General features: G+C 45.2%; 1 protein-coding gene across 2 annotated transcripts in view; it reads right to left on the bottom strand.

The window, feature by feature from the left end:
* The window catches only part of SLC35F3 (solute carrier family 35 member F3), a 411421-nt gene that overhangs the window by 9961 nt on the left and 381726 nt on the right, over positions 1 to 19734 (bottom strand). For both annotated transcript variants that reach the window (XM_007989822.3, XM_007989823.3), the window contains 4 exons: positions 11354 to 11573; positions 3931 to 4056; positions 1729 to 1921; positions 183 to 272 (listed from right to left, as the gene is read on the bottom strand). In XM_007989822.3, coding sequence (XP_007988013.1) covers positions 183 to 272; positions 1729 to 1921; positions 3931 to 4056; positions 11354 to 11573 — 629 coding nt within the window. The remainder of the gene's footprint in view (positions 1 to 182; positions 273 to 1728; positions 1922 to 3930; positions 4057 to 11353; positions 11574 to 19734) is intronic.

Below are 19734 nucleotides of genomic sequence, written 5' to 3'. Positions count from 1 at the left end.
GCACAGCAAGAATATATGTAAGTATGTATGTGAGAGTATGTGTGGTGTGTGTATGAGTGTGTGTGCATGCATGAGTGTGTGTGTGTGTATGTGTGTGTATGTATGAATGTGTGTATGTGTGTGTGAGTAGGTGACTGAGTGTGTGTGCTTATGTGCAGATATAGAACGCCGCATAGAGTTACCTGCATTCACAGGTACGCTGAGGACGATTCCAAGAGACATCAGAGTGGGATATGTAACAGCAATTCCAAAATTTAATACAATATTGAATGCTGAAATAAAGAATGTAAATAACGAGTGTTATTCACGACTGCTCTGTACTTTACCTCCCTGCTGGCCTATCTGACCCAGGTTTCGCTGATGGGGCTGGAGTCATAGGAGTTACAATGACCCTTTGCTCTGATTCAGTGAACTCAGAGTTCCTCTGGGGGTTCCAGGACTTGGGACCAGGAACAGACACTCTGAGTACTCAGCCCCTCTGTTCCCTGATTTTGAAGAAGGGAAATAAGTTTGGAAATGGTAACCATTGAGAAGGTGACTGGGACCATCTTACCAGTTTTGCTTTTCTCTGCTGCTGGCAATGAACAGGAGCTCTGGGATTTTTTTTTTTTTTTTGTGAGGCACGGTCTTGCACTATCACCCAGGCTGGAGTGTAGCGCACTGTGGTGCAATCACAGCTCACTGCAGCCTCAACCCCTCTGCTCAAGTGATCCTCCCTGTCTTCCTGGAGGTCAGATAAAGAATTCAGCCTCTTGAGTAGCTGGCACTACAGATGCACACCACTGCACCTGGCTAATTTTTAAATGTTTATTGGAGATGAGGTCTCATCATGTTTCCCAGGCTGTTCTTGAACTCCTGGGCTCAAGCGATCCTCCCGCCTTGGCCTCCCAAAGTGCTGGGATTATAGGCATGAGCCATTGTGCCTGGCTGTGTTTTTAGATTGGAAATTGGATAAGTCACCTCCTTGGTTGCATTCCTGCCTAGCTCTAGACTTATATCAAGTAATGGAGACAATGATGATGATGACATTAATAATAATGATAATCTATGGTATTCTATAGTATTTATTGAACATTGACACTTATCAGGCAATTTTTTTTTTTTTTTTTTTTTTGAGATGAAGTCTTGCTCTGTCCCCCAGGCTGGAGTGCAGTGGCGTGATCTCGGCTCACTGCAAGCTCCACCTCCTGGGTTCACGCCATTCTCCTGCCTCAGCCTCCCGAGTAGCTGGGACTACAGGCGCCCGCCACCACGCCCAGCTAAGTTTTTGTATTTTTAGTAGAGACGGGGTTTCACCGTGTTAGCCAGGATGGTCTCGATCTCCTGATGTTGTGATCTGCCCGCCTTGGCCTCCCAAAGTGCTGGGATTACAAGCATGAGCCACCGTGCCTGGCCTTTACCAGGCAATGTTTTAAGAGCTCTGCAGGTGTTAATTTACCAGCCCCTTGCTGTACTATGCTTAGTAGGTAACATGCAACACACTGGGCTATTAGTTCATTATTCAGAGCAGCAGTGACCATTGTAACTACTACATTGATACTGGTTCTGGAATTCGAATCCAATGTCATCATTTCAAAGACTACTTTGTGAAACAGAAATATCTTAAAAACCGGTGAGAACTAAAGAATAGAAATGAGCACTGTTTTCTGCCTTCAGGGAACATGTTTCCTAAGGGTCCTCTGCTGGTGATTGCTTTCTGGGAATTCTGGATAGCTAGTCACCACTTACTCAATAAGAGAACTGAAAATCCACAAAGATTTCCCCATGGAATGTCATCAAAAGAGCTCCAGTATTCCACTTTGGTAAAGTAGAGGATAATAGGAATGCAGGTGATGAAGAGGATGTTAAACACACCCAAGATGGACAAAAATAAGGCGGCTTCTCCAAACTTAGCACTGCCCAGGAGGAGCTTGAACAAAACCTGTAGGAGAAAGCAGAGGAGGACGGGGTGAAGGCTCACCTCAGACCCCAACATGATGTAAGTGAAGCAGAGTTCACTCCACAACGCTGGGGTTGCACTGCAGGATGGAAACCAGATTCCGGGCGAATTCCATGGGGTTTGACCTGTGTTCATTTGCACACATATTCAAATCCCAGTGACATGGCAGAGGAGAGTTGCTCTTTGGTTATACAGAAAGCATCTTTGGGAGTCATGGGTTTTCATACTAGGTTTGATTTGTCTGTGTTGAGTTCCTACATCGCTCAAAAGCATCTGCCACGATTACACATCCTCTCAGAGACCCCTAGAAGAGATCCTTGACCCTGTATAAGGAGGTTGAACACCATTGCTCCCAAGAAAGAGTGCTCTGGCTGCAAAGACATTTTCTGTAAGTCAAGGGTGGAGGGACTTTGCTCATATCTGCTCCATCTCACCATGTCCATTCCAGAAATGGCATGGGTTTTAGTGGAATGCACCAAACTTTTATTTTCTTGCACCTGTTCTGTTTTGCACATCATTTCAGGGGTTTGGAAGGCCAGGAGGAGAGGGCAAATGTGATGGGAGTGGCCAGGAGCTGAACTGAGAGATGCAGGCAGCCCCACGGCAGCTCCTGTGCTGAGTGAGCTGTGGTCTAATTTGAGTCTCCGCATCGTTGTCTCTCTTACTTTTCCTGCTTTCTCTTTGTTCAGCCATTTCCCAACTCATTCATGTATTTCCTAAAAAAATGTGCAGGAAGTATGGACGGGGAAGTAAATGGCTTTCAGCCTCTCACTTAGGAGGCCCCATGGACAAGTTGCAGGTGGTAGAGGAGTTGGAGATGGGAATCTGAATCAGAATATTGTGTTCATTGTGGATTGTGTTTCTCCCTGTTTTTTTGCTCCTCATTAGGCCACAGCGATTTGAGTCTAGCAGAGTGTATGTAGCTTTCTAATATCTTCTGCATTTGGACGATTGCTAGAGTCTCAGAGTGGTGCTCGATTATCGCATCGCCTCAGTGAGAGGTGTTCAGAGAAAGAAAATGACATGTGTGTCTTCCTCTGTTGGAGGTGAGGGCAGGGAGGTGATAAAGGGTAAGGCTGAGTTATTTCATTTGCCCAAAACCAGAACACATGGTACTCACAGAGCTGGGGGAAAGAATGTCTTTTCTTATGACTCTCTACAGTACTTAAATTATATCGGTCCTATTGTCTGGATTCACAAAGGGCTGGTAAGTCTCAAAACTAAAATCTCATTTCTCGTAGGTCAGTTCTCCAACTTGGAGTCCTGAAAATATTTGCATCCTCTGCTATGGATCTTAGGAGAAGGAGAGAGGAGGAGAAGGGAAGGGACGGGGGAGAGCAGCCAGGAGACTTGATAAAGTAGGAGGTGAACGGAGAAAGGGACCTGAGTGCGGGAATAAAAAATTGTTTCCTCTAGACCTGAAGTTGGCAAGTGCTTTCCCATGGTTCCCAACGTTTCATCAAAATACTTTATTATCCCCATATTACAGCTGTTGTACTTTTATTTATTTAGCCTTCAAGGCAGTACTGGAAATGCATATGGATTCATAGCGAGCAGTGGAGGCTGCAAAAACTGTGTGGGCAAAGATTTACATGACAAAGCTGCACCAGATATTCAAGTCTTCCCACCCCATAGGGTGGCAAATGATCTGAGCAAACACTGAGCTTGTCGGCTGCCATCAATGACGTCAGGAATCTGACTGTGCCTGTGCGGATGGGCACCACTCATTTTATCTCAGATGCTGCAAGGATGTGGCTACAGATAGAAAGGCCCAGAGAGCCAAAGCCAAGAGCAGTGGCACACCTCCCCCTTGCCCTTGACTGAAGTCTCTGTCTGCCTGTTGCACAGTTGACTCCAACTATCTAGAGCTGCCTGTCCTGAAGCACAAGTGTCATCAGAAGCTCTTGAAAAGTAAAGGACCAGCCATCTAAAGCCGGCTGTGCTGGCTGAGGAGAGCCCAGCCAGCTGAGAGAGTTTGCTCCCGCGCATACCTTGTAGAGGGCAGACATGGATGCTGAGGCCACCACCAGTGCGATGCCGATGACGGAGTGGCTGTGGAAGCCATCAGCGTAGGTCATCATCACAATGCCAGCGATGGCGAGGATGGCGGCCACAATCTGGATGGATGGAAGAAAATGCTGGTCAGGGAAGTCCGGATGGAGTTGGAGGGGCCACGCAAGCGCCAAAGACCCGGAAATGCACGTGGGGTTCGGCCACGTGAGGGGAAAGTGGTGTCTCCTTTTTTGTTCCTCCTTGGGGAGCAACAGGCAAAGGCTGACTCTTGTCTAAATTTTTGTTGCTGCTTAGGGCACTTAGCAAAGCTTAGCTTGGCCAAAGAACGGAAACTGCTGGCAGCAAGGAATGGGTGGCATGGTGGTGGCCAGTCACTGCGGTTCTTAGGGACCCGAGAAGGAGGTGGTCATGGTTGCAGTGGCAGGTTATTAAATGGTCATGACAAGGCCTGGCAGATAATCCCTGGGCAGCCCCCGGAGATGACCTGAGTTCTTTCCCAGCCTTCTGAAAGTACCTCCTGTGACCTTGCTTTTATGTATTTCATATCTCAACAGGGAAGCCACTATGAGGACAGAAGATCTTGTCCCCATTTTCTACCCCAGCAGTGGGGCCTGACAGAATGTCACCTGCCAATCAAGGCTACAAACAATGTCCTAACCTTGGAGGTGCGGTTCCTTTCCTCTGTGGCCGTAGGCTCCTCCACCCTACCCACCAAGGCTCCCCTCAATCCTGTTATTGTCCTGATACTGCCTTCTCAGATGGGACGGAGGCCTCATGGAGATGTACACATTACTCTTGTGCAAAGTGAAATTGCCAGAGTAAAGAGGAGATAAACCATCTGGGACAATATTCCTCAAAGGGGAAAATGCACCAGCACAGAGAATCAATACAAGGACTGATCTGAGGTAGCCATGAAGCTGCAGAAATGTCACCAGGTGGGAGGTGGAGAGGGGGTTGCAGTCAGTAGAACAAATGTGTGCAGGAGAAGTTTCCACTTCTGGATTTACTGAGAATTTTATCCCTCTTATGAATCATTCAAAATCAACTTCAGCTGTCTAAAACAATATCAAATAGCTAAGGTTAACTGAGTGGTCATCGCATGTATGTTTCTATGTATGTTCTCATTTTGTACCACAGTAGATATTGTCATTCACCTCATTTTGTAGACATGAAAACTAGGCTCACAAAGCTTGCCAAACCCACACAGCTGGTATGTGGAAGAGCAGAGTCAGATTTCAGGTCTGCCTGACTGCAAAGTTGATAATTACATATATATACAGGAACGCATGATTCACATAGGAAGTACTGCCAACTTACTGTTAGATTCAAATTGAGGTTGCCTTCGTAGTTAAAACATAAGATGTTTAGGTTAGTGAAACATAGTGTGGCTTAATCTCACGCAGTATGTCTGAGTTACGTACTTCTCTTAGCGTATACCTCATACGCTATATTTCTATACAATGCTGTATCCACCCTTAACGCAGAGGCATTGAGAGAGCAGGTGGTTATCGTGTACGAGGGAACTCCCTGGCCCAATCTGTCTGTGTGTTCTTTCTGGTATGGGAATTCACTTGCAGTCCGCCACACCGCTTTGCATCAGATACATGCCTACATTTCATATTCAAATGCTACATGTACTGTGTAAAAGTGTTCATTAAGAGAAAGAAACAGAGATAGCAATACTATAAGGGAATTTTTCCCCACAGGAAAATAAAAAAGGGAAAAGGGAGAAAGCAGCTGAGGAAAGGGTTGGTTTCTGCTCCAGAGAACACACGTAATGCAAGGGTGCTGCCAGCAACATGTCAACCGGGGCAGGCATCAGAGGACTCCCAGTGAAAAGACAGGAGAAAGGAACGGAGAGACGAAAATGGCCCAATTCCGGAAGCTTGGTGCATCTCCCCTCTGGAGATACCTTTGTTTGTTTATTTGTTTGTTTTGTTTTGTTTTGAGACAGATTCTTGCTCTGTCTCCCAGGCTGGAGTGCAATGGCACTATCTCGGCTCACCGCAACCTCTGCCTCCAGGGTTCAAGTGATTCTCCTGCCTCAGCCTTCGGAATAGCTGGGACTACAGGCACCCGCCACCACACCTGGCTAGATTTTATATTTTTAGTAGAGATGGGGTTTCACCATGTTAACCAGGCTGGTCTCGGACTCCTGACCTCAGGTTATCCACACACCTTGGCTTTCCAAAGTGCTGGGATTACAGACGTGAGCCACCGCACCTGGCCTGGAGCTACTTTTTATTGAGCCTTTCCAGGCTTACGGCTGAAGTTGGAAGAAATGAAGGACAGTGAGGGGTAATTTTTTCTGAAGACTTGAAGGGCAGATTTCCAACCTCTTCCTCTCTTCTCTATTGATTAAATAATAAACAGCTAAAAGCTTCTGCTTGGGCTGCACTGTGCAGCTAAGCTGGGGGAAGGGACAAGGGGGTAGGAAATGAGAGCATGGTTGGCCATTGACCTTTTGGTCTGTTGAGATAAACATCAGAGGAGCCTGTGCCACTCCATCAGTTCATTCTGACAGATGGGCAGGGGACTCTGATCTCCTCCTCCACACCTCCCAGCCTTCTCCTGGGGGTCCCATCCACAAGGCACAGTGTTGACAGCCCTGGCTGTGGACCTTCCACTCTCCAGACATCAGCAGCCCTGCAACGACCGGCCCCATGTGCTGGGATGTGAACTGGGGCTCCTACCCCACTCTCAATACCCTGTGGAGCGCAGCAGGGTTGGAACGTGCCCTGCGCCTTTGGGAGCAGAGCTCAAGATTCCTTCCTGATGCCTGGAATTCCTATTAAGTTTCCAGTTCTATCTTTTAAAAAGTATGTGCATATGTTACATTTGACACCCTAACACATCTGAGTTTCTCGGTTTTCATGTGAAAATATTTTCTTGCCCATTTCCTGCACTAAAACAAACTCTCTAGGAAGGCCAGTCAAGTCCACCCCGTGGTTCCATGTGCTCCACGTACATCTTCTCCCTACCGGGGCCCCTGGACAGGTGCTGAGGGTGGGTTTGCAATCATGACCTCAGAGCTTCCCTGACCTCCCCCTGCCTCTCTTTCCTTATACTTTCCTGTCCCCCTGGCCCTCAGTGTTCCCCACAGAACAATCCTAAAACAAAGCCTGAGAACAATCCTAAAACAAAGCCTGATGGGTCATGGTGACCCAAGACCGAGATGGGTAAGAACCACCACCTCTGTTTTGTCTGCTTTGTCTAGGGAACAGTTAACCGGAGGTAAGGAAGGAACACAGGCCGGGGGTTGCTGCGTAGCATCTTCATGTCCTCACCCAGCGTGGTGACCCACTGTCATAACCTGCCCGGCTGCCAGAGCTCCAGGTCTGAGTCCCACGAACCCAGGCATGAGTCACGGACACACCACTCATCTCCATGACAGTTCTGCTCCCTGCTCCCTGGGGGGCTGAATGGGAAGGCAAAGGAAACCCTTGAGCCTTAAAGAGGAGAGAGGAGGGTTGGTGGTGCCCTAGGTGAGGTCTAATCACCGTTCAGACTAGGGATCCTCCTGCTTAGTCTTGCTAAAATGTGGCAAGGCCTGGAGCAGTGGTTCACACCTGTAATCTCAGTGCTTTGGGAGGCTGAGGCAGGCAGATTGCTTGGACCCATGAGTTCGAGACCAGCCTGGGCAACATGGTGAGGTTCTGTCTCTACAAAATATACAAAAAAATTAGCTGGGCGCGGTGGCATGCCCCTGTACTACCAGCTACTCAGGAGGTTGAGGTGAAAGGATCACTTGAGCCCAGAAGGCTGAGGTTGCAATGAGCTATGATAGCACCACTGCAATCCAGCCTGGGTGACGGAGATCCTGTCTCTACAAAACAAATAAGCAAACAAACAAACAAAAAAACCTAAAAAACAGCAAACAACAAAACATGGCAGGCTGCATGTTCTCTGCCAAACATAACCCCATTTGGAAGCTTTTTAGATTTGCACAGCTTCAGGCGATTTTAGAAAAGGGAAAAATGGATTGATTTTTAATCATCCTTCCCCCAACTCTTTCCCTCTCAGCTCCTGGCCTGCCCTCATTGACTCAAGGAATACTGGAGTTTGGAGGGAACTGGGGGATCCTCTAGTCCACCCCTTCTACGTCTGAGAGTAGAAAGTCGCCTGGGCTGTGAGCTCCACCATTGCCTGTGCACTGCGTCTTTCCCCATGCTGGGCTCAGGTTGCAGAGGGCAGCCCCCCACACAGAAGGGAGTCAGAACCAGATACCAGATACTGTTTGGGAATGGATGGCTCCTTTTGAAACACTGTAAACATTTTGATTATTGGAAACATCAGCTGGAATCTGATTGAGATGGGAACTGATCTTGGAAAAAGGTCCATGATCCCCAGGAATGTGCCGCTAGGGTTTGAGGACCCCATGGGTGACCTCTCAGTGCACCTTCTGGCTCCTTCCCCTGCCTTCCTGGTTTAAAGACCCTCACTGCGATGGGTGGTCCCGAACAGCCCTGAACAATCGGAGAATCTCACCTCCCATTTTCCTTGACATAGAGGCTGTGGGTGGTCCCACTCAGCCTAGTCACAGCTGATGGGCAGTGTACACCCAGGGTTCTACCTGCTCTCATCCTACTCTTGCTTTTGCTACATTAAACTGCCTCTCTAAATGTTCATCCACCAACAAGAGACTTGGGCTGATCCATCAACCCCCTCTAATTGAGAAGGAATAATAAGAATAATGCCATTGAGAAAAGATACCACTTACTGAGTTTTATGTGCGAGGCATGCATCATCTTATTCTCACAACTGTTTTCTAAGATGAGTAGTAATATTCTCTCCATTTAACAGAGCGTCAGGGACATTCACTAGTTTGCTCAAGGTCCAAATAGCTTATAAGAGTGGAGCCAAGATCTGTGACCTTGTCATTGACTCTAGCCTAGGACATCTCCATCGCTGAGCTAGAACCCTGACCTGGAGAACCAGGGAACATATAGAAAGCACACCTAAGGAGAGAGTCAGATGGCGACACAAGGAGCCAGCTTGGCTCCTTCCAAACAGACACTCCAATGGCTTCTCACCCTCTCATACCGTACGTGGCCAGGAATCTCCCCAGCTTGATAAGACACGTTTGCTTCCTTCTGGATCTGCGCACATGACCTAGACTTATGGATGTTTTCCAGGAACCATGGCCCTTGTGGTTTGAGTAATTGCCTTAATAACACAAGTCTCCTTAGCAGCCAATTCCACAAACATAAGGCTGTGCCTTCAACATGGTTTTTATGTCTGCTTGGCTCTGAAGCTCATATGCTCAGCCCTCCAGGATGGAGAACCACGTCAATTCTTTTCAGTCTTTGGAAATTACCTAATGGACAGTGCTAGCCAACCCAGGTCTGAGTGAAGTCTGAGTGGTCCCATGCACCAGCTAGATATTATCTTGGAACTAAATCTCCATCTGTTTATCAAGGAGAATCTTTCAGTCCCTTTGGCACGTGGCAGTGTCTCATGATGGATTTTGCTAGCTCTCTGAACTCCTGAAGAAGAGAAAAGGGCGCTCCAACACAACCTGTGGCAGGAAGCTCTTAGATGACTGGTCATGCACTTCTGAGAGGAATAATGGTTATTAGAGAGACTCACAACTGCACAGTGCTTTGCAAGTTACAAAATGCCATCAATGCCATCACTGACACTGGCTCCTGGGAGCTTCATGCAGTGTCAGTCTAGTACCAAAGGCCTTCAACACAAAACTTGGCTCAGTACACAGTGATCAGCAACAGACCAAACCAATCAAGTGGCCAGCATGGCCAGAAGTGCCATATTCCAAGGATGATTGTTGGGTGGGGGGTTGGAGGGGTCTTATCCGTGTATAGCAATATAGATCTGGAAGCATCATATTGCTTTCTATGAATTTAGGAGTACTTTTCAAGTTTTTCACACCTCCTTCTCTTAATCTCAAAAAAAAAAAAAAAAAAAAATGGGTTTCTTCCGCTAGATGTAGAATTAACCTCGAAGCTTCTCTTCCAGGAACAGGGTCTCATTTGGAATTTTCTAGGGACATCTGAGTCATGCCAAAAATTTCCATAAATTCTCCTGGCTCTTTACATCAAAATAAAGTCAGGAAGGACATGGGTGGGTGGCAGGGGGACCCAGGACATTCAAGGCTTCAGCATCGAGGCAGGCAGGCAGCTGGGTGGCTCACTGTGAGAAGTATCTGCATTTCTTGCAGAGATGCATCAGATCATTTATTTGCTGAAAGCTTTTCTGGTGGCACAGAGAGTGAGTTTTTCTTCCAAAATTAACATTAAGCCTCAAAACAAATTTTCCCCCTACTGCAAGCTAAAAATATAACTCAGAAGTTGACTCACGTCCCCACTGCTGTTTGGGTAACTTAGGTGGGTGTGAATGCACCATTAGGGTGATGTCATTGTTCCCAGGACAGGGAGGGAAGGCCGGAAGTAGAGGGCCCTGCACTGGTGGCCAGCAGGGCTTGCTTTCATGGGACTGCCCCTCAAACCGGCTCTTAGCTTTGTGGCTAAAGGGGAAAGCTGTACACTGACTGCAAAAGAACTAGCGGTCTGGCCAAATGCTCTGGGTGCCGGTTTGCAGCAAGGTGATGACGGGTCAGTGGCAGCTCCTGGCCACAAGAGGGAGCCAGTCAGAAGTCACTAGTGTTCTGCCCTGTGCGAAACGTCTCCCGTTTCTTCTATTCGGGGGACTCGCTCTATATTTCAGCTGATATTTGATAGTGCACGTGTCCTATTTCATACAGCTGTTATGAAATCCGACGAGCTAACTTCGACTAGCTTCCAATGTAACTGACTGAGTCTCGGTTGTAAAATGAGACGTAATTCAAGGGATATAATTTCACTCCCCCTTGGTCATTGGTTAGAAGGAAGTGAAGCTGGCCCTTCACAGTTGGGACTCAGCGTGAGTGTGTCTGGCCCACTCTGGCTGTGTACACACGGCCCAGGCAAAGGGCCAAGACTGCATGCATGCATGGATGCGGAAGGATCCTTCGGGTTGCACGCACATCCTCACCCGAGAGTGGCAGTGTTAGCAGAAAGCTCCAGGCTGCAGGGCACGGTCATGCCACGCACTGCAGCCAGGAAAGTCGCCCATGAGAGACTGGGTGAGCACGCAGAGAGCGGAGCATATCGCCATTCCCAGGCTGGGTCCCCGACTGGCACACACTTTAGGGAATGCTTGTTGAAATGCTTGAAATGAAAGGTGCTTTAATGAATGCTTGTCTAGTATGGTTTGCAAGCAAGAAGGTTGGCAAGGCACACCAAGAACCGGGCCCTCTGCTGGGCTCATTTTCTGCTGCAAATCAGAAGGAAAGTGGTCAGCAGCTTATGCTCATGGTCCAGCACATGGAGCTAAGCAAGCCGATGGGCAGGTTTTGGTTGACATGACTGAGTGAGGGAGGAAGACAGATAATAAGGAACTTACCCTCACTCCCATGAATCTGTCCCTGAGAACGATCCATGAGAGCAAGAACACAAAAGCTTTGTTGCAGCAGAACAACACGGAGACATCCGTAGTGTTTATTTTCTTTATTGCATGTAAGTACAGGTAGTTTGTGAGTGTCCAAAGAACACCAAAGGGTGCTGCCTTGGTAAAAAACACCTTCAAAGTCAAGCCATTGTCTCCAAAAAATCGACAGCATTCCCTAAAACAAGGAAAGAGAGGCATTGTTATTATTTTCCTGGGTTCAGACAGACCATTTATTTCCTATAGCAAGTTTTTTTTTTTTTTTTTTTTTTTAAGCAAATATAGGAAGGGGCAGGGTTTTAAAATTATTATTTTTAATAAACATCTTTCTATTAAAGCCCTTCAATCTATTGCTTTAGTCCACTGAAACAAATGTTGCACAGTGATCTGATGTCACAGATTCTTCCTTCTGTTCATGTTAAGCTTAGAATTTATGGTTCTATATAGAAGGTAATGTTGGCGCTATCTGACCTGAAGGCCTAATTCTACGGTGATTGACTGAGGGATTCTGTTACTTGCTGAGGAGAAGGGGTTCACTCTACCTTTTTATTGGGGTGGGGGTTGTTGTGGGGGAAGGATGGTAATGGAGGAGGATGGATACTCTAAGACAGGGTGTCTAATCTTTTGGCTTTTCTGGGTCACATTAGAAGAAGAATTGTCTTAGGCCACATATAAACTACACTAGCACTAACGATAGGTGATGAGCTACTAAAAGAAATCACACACAAAAAAATCTCATAATGTTTTCAGAAAGTTTTCAAATTCGTGTTGGGCCTCATTCAAAACCAGCCTGGACCACACGTGGCCTGTGGGACAGGGGTTGGACAAGCTTGGTCTAAGAGAACACATTGAAACAACTTTTAAAAAATGTTGCCCTCAATTGGAATTACCTTTGTGATCAGGCAGGGGCAGTCACTTCTTGGGCATATCTAATACCTTTTGGCTATGATACGAATAGTGTTAACTCGCGACCTATTTTCTCCCCGAGGCCATTTTTTGGGTACTTATTCCACCATGTGGAAGTCCCACTTCCGTAAGAGACTATCTAGCACAGGAAGAATAAGCAGATCCAAAAGTTCAGAGTCTAACATGGGAATGAGATGAGGAAACATCTGTAGAAGAAAGTCTTTCGATGCCATTCTAGAGTCTAGGGGGAAGGATCACAGATAGTTCAAAAAATCTTTAAGAAAATTAAAGCCAGTCTTCTACATGCAGAAGAAGGAAGTAGAGGAGGCCGTGGGGGGCTCAGGTGTGGAGAGAGGCCACTGAGAAGGCTTGGTCGACAGCTGCCTGTTTCCTTACTGTCGGGGAGTGAAGATCATTGCTGGGTTGGGCCCGATGAGCCAGGCAAGGAGATGGACGAGAGAGGAGGCACTGCTCCATGGAAGTCCCTGTCCAGGCTCATGGATGTGGTGCAGCACTGCCACAGCTGGGGATGGCCTGCCAGCCAGGAAGGGAGTCAGCCTGCTAGTGATCTAGAAATAGACTCAGTCCCAAATGAACTGCCACGAGAGCAAAAGAAGACATCTCTAGAACAAAGCAAATGCACTAGGTTGGGGGAATAGCTCTGTTCTGTGCCACTTAATATTAAAATGCAGAGAAAACGGAGGAAAATTAAAAACAAGAGTCAAAGGGGATTGGGTAAGATTTTAAATTTAATTTTACTGTCTATTCTTCCTATCAATCTAGAAGGAAATCTGTCTTTGTTCATGACTCAACTATGGGATGTCCATAGCAGGAACAAGAAAACTCCTTAGAGAAAGGCATGAGAGCCCAGGATATTGAGAGAGGAGAAACACACTTACCGTTTTGTAGAGTCTGGTGCAGTTTGGCCACCTTTCTCTGCACACAGAGTCCTATGTTGCTTCTGAACAAACTGGGGCCAGGTAAAACATTCACATCACTAAATTTATCACGAAACCGATTCAACTGAATTGATTCCATTTTGGCTTTATATAGCTGCAACCCTCATCTAACTGAGAGGCTGATATTTCTTTTTGCCACATATATTTTCATGCGGTATTCCAGCTACATTTTCTATGGGGTTTTCCCAAGCCCCTGTTTGCAGAAGACTCTGTTCCCCCAGGGGCAGTGACCGTGAATGATGGCTTCCTTTATGTTTGTGATTATGGTGGCTACATAGTGGTGCTGGTCCATTGAGTATGACCAAAATAAAATACAAATATTCTTTGTGGCCACTAATGCCAACCTATCTCCACTATACTTAGAAGTTTCCCTTTCTAAGAGAAGAACATCATGCAAGTAGAATTTCCAATTTCCACCTGGCTCACTGTCATGAAAAATAATTCATGTTCTGGAAGGGGCCATCCAAGGCTAACTGGACGACCTACTTCCTCTCTGAAAATCCATATTTGACTCCTCCAAAGCCTGATTGTTGTAGGTGGGATGGAGAAGGGAGGTAGGGCACAGACGTGGCTTGGTATTGATGGCCCAAGTTGCTAGAAATGGGAAGGGAGTGGGGATCCCATCCTGGAGATGAAGAAGGTGAGACTCTGAGGCCTGGCAGAGTCCTGCTGGCCCTTTAAGGCATCATGGCCAGGAGATCACAGCTTAGGTTGGTGGATATTGGTTCTAATGAGACCAAGACAATTGGCCCCTGGACCTGTGAGCCTCGTGATATTTTGAGACCAAAGACTATGCACTAATCTTCAGTGCTAAGAGATTAGTGCACAGTCTTCGGTCTTAAAACAGCATAATATTGGCCCAGAGCAGTGGCTCACACCTGTAATCCCAGCACTTTGAGAGGCCAAGGCGGGTGGATCACTTGAGGTCAGGAGTTTGAGACAAGCCTGGCCAACATGGTGAAACCCTGTCTCTACTAAAAATACAAAAATTAGCCAGGCATGGTGGCAGGCGCCTGTAATCCCAGCTACTCGGGAGGCTGAGGCAGGAGAATCCCTTGAACCCGGGAGACAGAGGTTGCAGTGAGCTGAGATTGCACCATTGCACTCCAGCCTAAGTGACAAGAGCAAAACTCTGTTTCAAAAAACAAACAAACAAAAAAACCCAGCACAATATCTCAGGATCTGGCTGGCTCATGTATGTCCCTGATTGCAAGGGAACCCAAGACAGATGATGAACATGAATCCATTTCTGCCAGAGACCTCCCTCTTCTTGGTATACAAATGGAGCACAGTCAACACTCTCTTGACTGACGCCCACATAACTGACTGGACAGTCTAACACCCTTCATTCCTTCTGCTCACTGATGCTGCTGGCAGGCTAAAGACTAGAGGGTGGCAGGTTACTTCCGGAACACTCAAGTCCTTCTGTTCCTACTGATTGAGTCACACACAAAGATTTAGATGTGTTTACTTCTGATCCTGCTTGTGCCAGTTAGTTCTTGGTATTTCAGTTACACAGTTTCATCAAATATTTCATGAACCAATGAAATATGAGTGGGAAACGAAAGCTTTTTTTCTGTGAAATCTAAATTGAGAGCCTCAAGAAAGACTTAATAAAAATAAGCAATACCAAGCCGGCTGCAGTGGCTCACGCCTGTAATCCCAGCACTTTGGGAGGCCAAAGTGGGTGGATCACAGGGTCAGGAGATCGAGACCATCCTGGCCAACATAGTGAAACCCCATTTCTACTAAAAACACACAAAAATTAGCCGGGCATGGCGGTGCGTGCCTGAAGTCCCAGCTACTTGGGAGGCTGAGGCAGGGGAATCGCTTGAACCTGGGAGGCGGAGGTTGTAGTGAGCCGAGATGGCGCCACTGCACTCCAGCCTGGTGACAGAGTGAGATTCTGTCTCAAATAAAAAGCAATACTGCTACTGAATATTGAATTATTCAATAGAATTATTCAAAGAAACATGGTAAAAGAAAAAATTGTAAAAATCAGTAAGTTCTACACTTATATTATTTGACAAATACTTATGTTCTTAGTACTCTTTAAAGAATCCCAACTGGGATAGCCTAACTTGACTTGACTTTATATTCTAACTTTTCTACAAATTTCTAAAATTTGGTTATATTATATATTTCGGGACGAGGATGGCTTATCATTTAATTCATATCAACAAACACTGGTTTAGCACTTGCCATTCCCACAATTCTAGACAAGGCCTTGTGGTTGATACAGAAAAGTAAACTTTTTAAGCTAAGGAAACGTCTCTTTTAAACTAAGATGAGTTATTTCTTTTGTAATTTCTTCCACTTCAGTTTTTCTATTTAGTTTTTTTCTATTTCAGTTTTTCTGGTGCTTCTTTTAGTTTGATATTGGATCTTTTGGTTTGATCTTCTAATTTTCTTTTTTTCCTTCTCTCTTTCTCAATCTTATTTTATGGGAGATTATCTTGACTTTATATTCCAACTCTTCTATTACATTTTAAATATTGGTATCCTCCATTTAATTTTCAAGAGCAGCTCCTGCTCATGAGAAGGTGTAATTGGGGAGATGACATTTATCCTTCAATAGGAGGCAATGCAAGCCTAACATATTGACATAGGAGATAGACGGTGTGGAATATAATGATGCTATACTGGAGAATTGGGTTGATTGGATAAGTCCTCATAAAAATGTGGATTTTGAGCTGAACCGAAGGACTAAAGGATAGGAAGGATTTATATAGGTATGTGTGTGGTGTGGGGCAGAGATAATATCCTTGTAGAGATAAGAGAAGATATTGTATCTATGAAACAAGAACAAATGGTTATTAAAAAGGATATAATCTTGGAAATTAAATATATGATGTAACTACATTTTAAAAATTAATAGACATTTTGGGAGGCCAAGGCAGGCAGATCACTTGAGGTCAGGAGTTTGAGACCAGCCTGGTCAACATGGTGAAACCCTGCCTCTACTAAAAAATATATAAAAATTAGCCAGGTGTGGTGGTGTGCACCTGTAGTCCCAGCTACTTGGGAGACTGAGGCATGAGAATTGCTTGAACCGTGGAGGTGGAGGTTGCAGTGAGCTGAGATCACGCCACTGCACTCCAGCCTGGGAAATAGAGCAAGACTCTGTCTCAAAAAAAATAATTAATAGAAAAGTTGGAATATAAAGTCAAAATAATCTCCCACAAAATGAGAGAGGGAGAGAGGAAGAAAGAAGGAAGGAAGGAAGGAAGGAAGGAAGGAAGGAAGGAAGGAAGGAAGGGAGGGAAGGAAAGAAGGAAGGAAGGAAGGGAGGGAAGGAAAGAAGGAAGGAAGGAAGGAAGGAAGGAAAAAATTAGAAGATTAAACCAGAAAGTCCAATATCAAACTAAAAGAAACCCCAGAAGGAGCAAACAGAAAAAACGAAGTGGAGGAAATTACAAAATAAATCATTCAAGACAGTTCCTCAGAACCGAAAGACATGAATCTTCATAATGTAAGGGGTCACCAAGTACCAACAAAACGAATAAAGAAATAACCATAACAAGGCATCTATTTGTAAAATAAAGGTATAAAGAGAAAACCTAAAATCTCCCAAGAGAAATAAAACAAACAAGGTCAAGAAATAGGAAATTGTAATCACCTCGGACACCACCACAACCAAAATGGAAGCCAGACAATCATGGCACAATGCATTAACATTTTTGAAGGAAATTTTTTTTTCTAGCCAGAATTCTATCACCAATCAATTATCAATCAAAGGTGGAGGTAGACTGAAAGCATTTTCAGCTATGCAGTCCTCAACAGCGGTGTCTCCCAAGCCACTGGAGGACAGGCTGCACCAAAGCAAGGGTGGTCCAGAGGAGAAAGACGTGGCAGCTGCAAGCAGACCAACTCCACACGGGCAAGAGAGAAAGTGGGTCCCAGCATTAGCAGGGTGCTCTGCTGCAGACCGAGAACCACAGAAGGCTCCTGGAGGAGATTCTCTGAGGAAGTCTTATGATTAAGCAAGAACAGGGAAAATAGTGATAGGCTTTTGAGGTGGCAGAACGTTTAGGGAAAAAAATAACAATCATTACATGGAAATTAAGATGAATGAGACAAAAGAGGGAAATATTGTTGGCAGGAGAAATGATGGGTTTTTACAAAAGGTGGCAGAATCAGTGAACAACATATGTGTGCTTATGATAATGCAAACACTATTAACTAAAAATTGGGGTATTATTATGTTGGGGGGTGGGGAAGAAAGGGTAGGGTAAGATAGAAATCAGAGGATGTCTATATTTAAGAAATACGGAGATAAGAATTTAATTTAGCTAAATGGGTATAAATACCAGAGAAAAGTATCCGCAAGAATTGAGGGTGGCTGAGAGTAGGCAGATGTGGAGCTGGAAGAAGTTACTCCTCTTTACCATAATTCTTTTACTACTATTTTGCTTTTCCAAAGTATGTGCATGCATTAAATTGCTAAAATTAAGTTAATTAAAAACACATAAGAGAGAGGTAAAGTTTCTGTGGTTGAAGCTGAAATGTGGGCACTGAGACACCTTTGAGGGGTGCAGTTGGAAAACCACAGAGAGAGAAAAGCCCCGCGATTAACAGTGAAGGATGCCACAGCCCAGACAGATGAAAAGATCCACTCAAGTTCAAACAGATGTGAGTAGTAGAGCCAAACCTGCAGCCTGGCTTGTTCCTCAGTGAACACACTTATGTTCCTCTCTTTTTCCCATACCCATTTCATCACCATTTAAATATGTCTAAGTCTTTCCGACTTCAACATACTCCTGTACAAAAGCAAGCCTCTCACCCAGCCCCTTTCCTCTGTTCCCCTTTTTCATAGCCACACTCTTCAGAATAGCCATCTATGCTCACGTTCTCCATGACCTTGCCTTCTTCACTGTCCAGCTACTCTAGTCCATGCCTGCTCCCCACACTCACTCAAACCCCTGGACGAACTGTGAATGACCTTCACATTGCCAATTCCAGAAGGCACTTCTCGGTGTTCATCTTACTCTTGGAAGCCTCTGACATTGTTAACTGTTTCTCCCTGAAACACCCTCTTAGCTTCCAATTCAGCAGTCCCCAAAGTTTCCTTTGACTTCTCCCTACCCTTCTAGACTTCCTCTGTAGGCCTTCTTTGGTATTTTCTTTTTTAATTTCTTCTTTAAAAAAAACAAAAAAACCCAGGATACATGTGCAGAATGTGCAGGTGTGTTACACAGGTACACGTGAGCCATGATGGTTTGCTGTACCTATTGACCTGTCCTCTAAGTTCCCTCCCCTCATCCCTCACCCTTCAACAGGCCCTGGTGTGTGTTGTTCCCCTCTCTGTGTCCATGTGTTCTCAACATTCAGCTCCCACTTATGAGTGAGAACATGTGGTGTTTGATTTTCTGTTCCTGTGTTAGTTTGCTGAGGCTGATGACTTCCAGCTTCATCCATGTTCCTGCAAAGGACATGATCTCATTCCTTTTTGTGGCTGCATAGTATTCCATGGTGTATATGTACCACATTTTCTTTATCCAGTCTATCATTGATGGGCATTTGGGTTGGTTCCATGTCTTTGCTATTGTAAATAGTGCAGAAATAAACATACGAGCACATGTATCTTTATAGCAGAACAATTTAGATTCCTTTGTGTATATACTCAGTAATGGGATTCCTGGGTCAAATAGTATTTCTGGTTCTAGATCCTTGAGGAATTGCCGCACTGTCTTCCACAGTAGTTGAACTAATTTACACTCCCACCAAGAGTGTAAAAGTGTTCCTATTTCTCCACAGCCTCACCAGCATCTATTGTTTCCTGACTTTTTAATAATTGCCATTCTGACTGGCATGAGATGGTATCTCATTGTGATTTTGATTTGCATTTCTCTGCAATGCTCAGCAATGTTGAGCATTTTTTTCATACATTTGTTGGCCGTGTAAATGTCTTCTGTCGAGAAGTGTCTATTTATATCCTTTGCCCACTTTTTGATGGGGTTGCCTTTTTCTTGTGCATATGTTTAAGTTCCTTGTAAATTCTGGATGTTAGACCTTTGTCAAATGGGTAGATTGCAATACCACCCTGAACATGCCCGATCTTGTCTGTTCTTTGATATTTTCTTAGGGTTCTCTTCAACCTACAAATAGTCACTGAGTAATGTCATCTATTGTCATGGTTTTAAAGCCCAGCTGATGACTCTTTAATCAGGACACTTTAAAAAATCTGATACCACCCTTGCCTGGACATTCCCAGATGCCTGAAATTCAGCCTTTCCAAATAAACTCAGTGTCTTTCCCCTGCATACTCAATCCCGAGATGCTACCATGATTCAAGTTTCTACCCAGGCCAGATACTTAAGAATCATTCTCAGCTTCTCCTTTTTTGTCTTCACATCTAATTTATCACCATGGCCTACAGATTATTTCTACTAAATATTTTATTCTCACAGTTAGTACCCTGACCCATGCCCTTATTCTCACTCACTTCAACTACTGCTGCTGGAGACTAGCTTC

This window comes from Chlorocebus sabaeus, chromosome 25 (assembly GCF_047675955.1).
Source record: "Chlorocebus sabaeus isolate Y175 chromosome 25, mChlSab1.0.hap1, whole genome shotgun sequence".
In the NCBI taxonomy this organism is placed as follows: Eukaryota; Metazoa; Chordata; class Mammalia; order Primates; family Cercopithecidae; genus Chlorocebus; species Chlorocebus sabaeus.
The sequence above is the reverse complement of the archived record's forward strand: the minus strand, read 5'-3'. Positions and strand labels throughout refer to the sequence as shown.